The following is an 8,130-nucleotide window of genomic DNA, read 5'->3' on the forward strand; positions in this document are numbered from 1 at the left end:
CAAATGCATTATTCGGGCAAAATAGAAGACCATAAGGATAGAAGTCAATGGTGGCAGTAGGAAATTCACCAAAGGAGAACACAAAAGCCCAAACTTAAACAACTGCCATGACAACAGAAAGGAAAAATGTAGAGAAATACATAATTTTAGAAGATAAAGGGAGTAAAGCATTATGCCAGGTTTTCCCACTTTCCAATCTATGCTGCAAATTAATCTCAGCACTCTCTTCTTGAAACACATTACTGGATCACCACACATTTAGAACAATATAACTACTTCCCCCACTAATTTCAACACATAAAGATGAGTTTGCCTGTTAGAATCCTTCACTGGGAAGCTCTGTGTAGTCGTTTTCTCTACCTTTACATCTTTTGCCATAGCCTAAAATCTCTTCCTCTTCTCCAAAACCCCTTCCATCTTTCAAAATTAATACCAAATGTTAATTTTTTGGTAAGGTGAATGAACTATGTTTGGTCTTCTCTGTACATTACTTACAGAACTTAGTAAACACTCACATGGGTTATATACCTGTCTTACCAAGCTTACAAGATAGGATATATCTGAGAGCAGAAACCAATTTTATGTTGCTTCCATAATGTTTTGCTCATAATGATGCTCAATAAATACTTGCTGAATGGATGATTTAAAAGTATCTTGTTTGTTGGCACAACTTTATTATTGCAATGTTCTTGAGACTTTTCGTCTCCAAGACAAGGAAACTCAGAATTCTCCTTCTAGAGTAGGAGAGACAAAGGAGAAAAGCAACACAGTGAGTAAATCTGGGAAATCACACAGGATTCCCTGTTCTTCTGATTATCCCCAGGCTCTTAAATCAGAAGAGAAGCCTGAAGTCTGTAGTTTACGGGATCCTGCTAATGAGTTACCCGGTATTATGCCCAAATAAGCACTTCTCTGTTAGTGACACGGCCAGGATGAAATAGTTTTAGTTTAACCTATACTATATGAAGGACAACTTATATTCAGGGCACTTTACTTTTTGAAGATCTGTTGATATTTTTGCAGTTTTACCTACAAACACACACACACAGACACACACACACATAGACACACACACACACTCACACACACAGAAGAAACTCATGGTGGTGCTCTAAAGAAATTAAACTCAGGGTCATACTTTCCAGAATGGGGTAAGAGTCCCAAAGTGAGAAAACAGATTACTCCTGTATAACATTTTACAGTTTAACTTTTAATGACATCTTAAATACTATTAATGCTTCCATTGGCTTATAAAATGATACTGGTAGTGACTGGGGAGCAGAAAAATTATGCAAATTCCTCAGATTCACATGTTTATTGGTTATGAATGATAGTATCAATGCATCTCTATGTAATGCCATATGGGATAGAGACAAAATCTGTTCAGGGAGTCGAGAAGCCTTTGTCCAAATGTTTTTCTTAATATCTATTACTGTAACTTTCCAAAGTTCAAGTTTTCTCATATGAGTACTTGAAATAGTAAGATCTACTGTATAGAATTGTGAGGACAAAGTGAATTGCACATGTGGGCACCCATAGGGTAACGTTTTTCACAGAGTAGGCACTCCATGAATACCAGGTTTCTTTTATTCCATAACCTTTCTCTTCATGGAAAACCACCCATGTTTAGAATATGTAGCATACACATCTATCCACACACAAGCGTATTGATGTACTAATGATATATGTGTTGAGCTCTTGTTTATATTAGAGAGGAACAGACATAAAAAGCATCCACATATAATTTGGTAAGCACTCAGCTAAATATGGCTGTACCTATTACTAACACCATTCAGCTAATGCATCCAGGATTTCACAAGAAGACTCTAGCAGCTGTATACACAGAGTATTAGGTGATGTTCGAAGTATACAAAGTATTTGGTTATACAAAGAATATTAGGTGATGAGGGCTTGGGGTTGGGGGTTAGGGTCAGTGGGGGTTTCTCAAATACATCGGGTACAAATCATCTGATCTAAAATACTGAGATAAATTCAACACGTTAGTACTGGACCTCAGAGACTCTATCATTTTAGTTTTATACTTCTACCCCTGGTAGTAAAATAGTCCAGTGTCATCTCATGGAGAAACCAACCTTCTATTTCAGAGATTTTACTCCTCCCAGAGAGAGATGGAGACTTAATAAGCATGAGCATGTCACTCGAACACCAAAATAGAAGAAAGTGTTATGATTTAAATTGACTAGCCAAAAGGAATTGGAACTTAGAGTCAGCAGATAATTTAAAATCTCATTAAAATAGTTACTGGAGCCACTGGGTATGTCGGTATGTGAATAATGTAGAGGGACAGTTGAAACTAACTATAATCATACATTTTTAAAACAAATGTAACCAGAAATACATATTCTCAAATGGCCTTTAAAGTATTCAAACCTAGGAAAACTATACTTCATCCTGGTGCTATTCCCTATGTAAAGCAGTTTAGAAGTTCCTTTTTGGAAATTGACATCAAGACCAATATAGGAAGCAAAATAAATTCATGTCATAATCAATGTATTTTTTAAACCAAGAACAATATTTTTTTCAGTTGGAATATGAGTTACCATGCAATACATAGGCTTGCAAAAATCAGGAAAAATATCAAATTGTCTGATTTTCTTTAAGGGGTCTATTTGCTTTTGTTCACAGTAGATTACATAATTTTAACTATGACCAACTTTGTTATCTGTATTCATGAATACCTTAAACATAAGCCAAGTTTTCAGCTGGACTCAGCTATTTATTAATTGAAGTGAGTAAAGTGAGTAAAATAAGCATACATTTTTGAATAAAGATATTTTGGTAGAAAGTCAAGTCCGACTAGAGTTCTGAAATAAAGCAAATCACAACTTTGAAAAATAAATTATAATTAAGCAAAAAATATTGAAATTGTCCATATTTCTGCCATGTAGTTCACAAGGATTTTCAGTTTCCCTTACATTTGCTTCCAAGTTACTTTCAGCAATTTCCAAGAAGAATAGAATTTCCCTTCAAAAAGATATAAGTTGTCACTGTTTCAAAGAAGTTGCTACAACTTTCAAAGACAATTCTAAGAGAGGAATCTTAAGAATGTTTGTGCCATGATGGCTCTAATTAGAATAAGTACATAGCTTTTAAAACGTGTCTGTTTTGTTTGGATAATTTAAGAAGGATAGATACTAGTAAAATGCAGTCGCGTTGGTTTATACATATACTTAATCAATAGATGGCATTGCAAGGAGCATTCCGGTTTTATGGGAGGTGGGAGCGTCACTTCCTTGGCTATAATAAAGAGTTCTGATGTAGGCTTGTACAGCAAGAGGAAGAGTCTGTATGCAGAAGCACCATTTTCTGGGGATATATAAAGGGTCAAGTCAACGAAGAGCAGAACAAGCTTGAGACACTCGCTTCTTCCCGTCAACTGCAGCCTGCTCTCACAACCTCACTATGTCTTGCCAAAACTACTGCTCTGGAAACTCCTGCTCAGGATCTCTCAGAACCTCCTGCCATATTCCTCTCACCTCCGTTGCCCTCTGCCCTACCAACGTGAGCTGTGGAGATGTCCTCTGCTTACCCACTAGCTGTCAAGACTATACCTGGCTCACAGACAACTGCCAGGAGACCTGCGGTGAACCAGCCAGCTGCCAGCCAGCCCACTGTGAGACCGGCAACCTTGAAACCTCTTGCCGTCCTTCCACTGCTTACTATGTGCCCAGATCCTGCCAAGGAACCAGTTTTCTTCCTGCTTCTTCTTTCATCTCCAGCTCCTGCCTTCCAGTATCCTGTAGACCGCAGAACTATGTGTCCAGCAGCTGTCGTCCACTGAGGCCACTGATCAGTAGTTGCCAGCCCATAGGAAGCTGTGTGCCTGGTGGCTATCGTCCCCAGTACTCCTTTTCCAACAGCTGCCAGCCCTCCAACCTCCTCACTTCTGGATGCCGACCCTCCGGTTGCTTAGCCTATGGTCCTCAAACCTTTCACGTTGTGTCCAGCAGCCTCAGACCTCTGGGGCCTCTGTTCAGTGGTTGCCAACCTCTGAGCCATGCGTTCGGCACGTGTCGTCCATCTTGCTCTGCACTGTGAAACCAATAGCTTCTTTGTTCCAGTGTGTAATCACTCTGAGGACCCAAAACAAAAATTCACTCTGGGGACTTTTGCTTCTTCGCTAGTAGTAACTGATGTTTCTTACTTTTACTGTTAGTGATCTAATGCAACCTGCTTCTCTTACATGTTTTATCTTGTTTTCATCTTTCCTTGACATCAAAAAAATTGGCTTACAATGCGATTCAGTGTTGCTCTGGTGTGGGAAGAATGTATTTGATTTACGCTAGAATAAATGCAATTAAGTCCGAATTAAGAATCTTGTTCAGTGGTTTGTCTTTCACGACTTAATTTTAACACAGAAATGACCAACGTCAATTGTTTGCAAGATAAGTGAATTGGACAAATGATACCCAACCATATGTTTGTACCTGACAGTGGAGGGATTGTTTGATGGTTTATTCCTTAAGCTGCTTTTAGACTTCTGACCCTATGTACTTGAGAGACCCAAAAAGTCCTTGGTGAAAGTTGCTTTGAAGAGGAAAAATTAGGAACGATGCCTCTTATTTCTCTATTCCACTGAACACACTTTCAACAGAATGTTCTTTCTAATTGCAAACCTAACCAGATTTCTGCTTAAGCCTTTGCTGGCTTCCTATAATCTATCTCCATAAGATAAAAATTCAAACGCCTTAGCAGGATACCTGGTTTCCCTCACTGTCTTTTTCTATCCCCCCTCTCTGGCTTCATCCTATTTTGATCACTACTGCAAATAATAAAATTGAGATCCTGCAAGCCTGACTTACACAAAGCTCCCCAAACATATGCTTTTTATAATCATCTACCCTTTTGCATGTGTCATAATCGAGAGCAGTATGTTCTTCAGCTCTGCTTTGAAAACTCATACTTACTTTTAAAAAACACAGTCTGAGTTCATTAATTAATCTTTCGATTTATTCAGAAACAAATGTACTGCTTGCATACTATGGGCTGAAAGCAAAAGATACTGAGGTGAAAAATACAGTCCTGAACTATTGCAGAATTTACCAGAAGTTATATGCTATGGGACATGTAACAATTAAAGATGCATTTTCTCTCACTCAACCTAAAATTTGTGGGGGTAAATGTTTCACAAATTGAAGTAAAACAAAGCTGTGGCCAGGCGCAGTGGCTCACACCTGTTACCCCAGAACTTTGGGAGGCCAAGGCAGGGTCAGGAGATCGAGACCATCCCAGCCAACATGGTGAAACCTTGTCTTTACTAAAAACACAAAAATCATCTGGGCATGGTGGCAGGTACCTGTAGTCCCAGCTACTCAGGAGGCTGAGACAGGAGAATCATTTGAACCTGGGAGGTAGAGGTTGCAGAGAGCCGAGATTGTACCACTGCATTCCAGCCTGGTGATGGAGAGAGACTCCATCAAAAAAAAAAAAAAAAAAAAAAAAGTTGTATAGGCACAAATATTTACCTTTTTGAGGAACTGGAATAGTTAGAAAAGCTAGAAACTGTATCACTGTGTAAGAAAGACAGTGATTGCCAGGAGCTGACTCACACCTCCACACCTCTTCTCTTTAGACAAGGAACACACCTCTGTTTCTCATTTCCGTCTTGCCCTAGAGACTTCCTAACAATGAAGCAGAATGGCAGTTCCACTTACTACCATGATCATGCTGCTGTTTTTAAATTGATCCTGGTTCACTATTTTACCTTATTTATTTGCTCTCCTGGATATTCTGAATTTGTGACATCTATATCCCTTGTTTTTTGAAGACTCCTGGGCCCTCTCTGTGCTCCTTACCCTAATCACACATTGGCTGAGGCTGCCTCTTATCTCAGCCATACATCTGTTGTTAATCTTGTTGAACTATTATTGATAGCATCATTTTAAATGAGGTTTTAGTTAATGTAACATACATAACTGATTTTTGCATGTTCTTGAACTGTAAAACAAAATTGTTAAGTATCTACTCATTGGTCTCTGTCTTGTTTTACTAAATATGATGTTTCTGAGGTTTTTTCCATATTGTTATATGTCCAATTAGTCTTTTTATTTTTTGTGTGTATAACATTCAAGATTAAAACACCAAAATTTATTTATACATTATTTTGTTGATGAGCCTTTGGGTTGTTTCTAGCTTGGATCTATTAGAATTAATGTACAGAATATTCTTGTATTCTTGTACTATATGTTAATACACATCTGGAGATATTTCTATGCTGCAATATGTTTAAGGGTGGAATTAAGTTATGCGGGATGTACTTGTTTAGCCTTGTTTTATACCATTACAAAGTTTTGCCATGCAGTTGTGCTAATATTGACTTCTACTATCAGAGTATGAGAATTCCAATTGTTCTACACCCTCACCAACACTTGAAGTTGTCAGCCTATTTACATTTAGCATTTCTACTGAGAATGTAATTCTAAAAAAAGTTAGTTTTATTTTTAATTTTCTTGACGGTCCATTGAACTGAGCACTTAAAAAAAAATGTTTCTTGTGTCTTGACCATTTACATTTTTTTGTGTGTGAAGTAAAATTCAGGTCATTTGTCACTATTTTTAGTAAGTTTATCTGTCTTTAGAATTGGAATTGTTCTTTACACGGTTTAGATGCTCTTTGTTTTTTATATGTATTTAGTATAACTTCTTTTATATCATTCCCTGTTTTTTTACACCCTTAATGGTGTATTTAGATTAACAGAAATGAATCTCATTTATTGATCTTCTGTTTATACTTAGTACTTTTCTCATCCTTTTAAATAAATCTTTGTCTACCCAATATTAATAAAAATATTAACTTTAGAAACTTTTTTGTTTGATTTTCAACAATTAAATATGCCATCAATGAAAAATGGTGTGTGTGTGTGTGTATGTGTGTGTATGTGTGTGTGTGTATGTGTGTGTATGTGTGTGTGTATGTGTGTGTGTATGTGTGTGTGTGTATGTGTGTGTATGTGTGTGTGTATGTGTGTGTGTGTGTATGCGTGTGTGTGTGTGTGATGTGAATTAGGGGTCAAAATTCTAGTTGAATCAGCAGCATCTCCTAAAATACCCTTCTTTTTCTACTGCTCTCCAGTTCTGTATCCCTTTATTCAGAAATACATTATCTTTAAATGGATGGGTCTATTTCTAGACTCTATTGTGTTCTGTTGAATAATGTCTACCCTTATATCACCAATATGTCTTATTTTTCATTGTTTTATATTTATTTATAAATTCTCCTGAAGACGTTGAGGTTTTTGAAGGCTGCCTTTGTGGGAGTACCATGACTAGGCTCTCTGTAAATGTTTATTGATTTAAATCACAGTAGATTGCATTTTGATTGGATGGTGATGAGAAATTTCACTTTTTTTTTCCCTTTGAAGTTTTATTCAATGCTATCTTTCCTGAGTCTGGGGGAAACAAATGTTTGCTTCTCATATTCCCACAGCTTTCAAGTCCAAGAGCTAGGAATTAAGGAAAGTTCTCTATCCAGTATCTCATGACTAGACAGGATCTGCTAATAGCTATACATTAGTCCACATCTGGTAATTATCTGTTGCCAGCTATGTCTGATTTATTATTTTATTAATTTAATTTTCTGAAAATCTAGCACAGTAGCTGTAATTTTCCCTAATTTAGCCACAATCATAGAGATTATAAATTATTTGTCTGAGATTTATTTCTAAGTTTTCTCAAAGTCCATGTTTCTCCAGTAAACTACAAGTATAATATGAAGATTTGTTTATTCGAGCAAACTATGGGACAGTTTACTATCTGATATGTTTTGCCTTCTAGTTTTATAGGTTTTATTTCTATGATTAAAATAAGTAGAGGTTAGAACTTTGGGCATTTATTTTCACACAAAAAATTAAATATTCTTTATTAATATTCAAGTACCATTGTGTTCCTTGTGATTAACCTTCTGGATGTAGTCATTTTCAAACTGAATTTTATAAAAGCTGACTTCCTTTTGTCAAACTATAAGCTCAAACAATACATTGCCCTTTTCAAATGAACTTTAATCAAGAAAGCATGTCTCTATCAAAACCAATTATGAAGCATTACTTTTTTTTCTTAATTTCAAGATCAGATTCCACATACCAAATACATAAGAAAGATACACAGAAACATA

The 8,130-nt window shown here is 36.6% G+C and overlaps 1 protein-coding gene across 1 annotated transcript; it reads left to right on the plus strand.

Annotated features, from left to right (window-relative positions):
* Positions 1-3,142: 3,142 nt before the first annotated feature.
* LOC101046197 (keratin-associated protein 26-1) lies at positions 3,143-4,336 on the plus strand. The gene has a single exon (XM_003927681.4). It carries the CDS (start codon positions 3,424-3,426, stop codon positions 4,057-4,059), a length of 636 nt encoding a protein of 211 aa, XP_003927730.1. The 5' UTR covers positions 3,143-3,423; the 3' UTR covers positions 4,060-4,336.
* Positions 4,337-8,130: the final 3,794 nt, after the last annotated feature.

This window comes from Saimiri boliviensis, chromosome 18 (genome assembly GCF_048565385.1).
Source record: "Saimiri boliviensis isolate mSaiBol1 chromosome 18, mSaiBol1.pri, whole genome shotgun sequence".
Lineage (NCBI taxonomy): Eukaryota > Metazoa > Chordata > Mammalia > Primates > Cebidae > Saimiri > Saimiri boliviensis.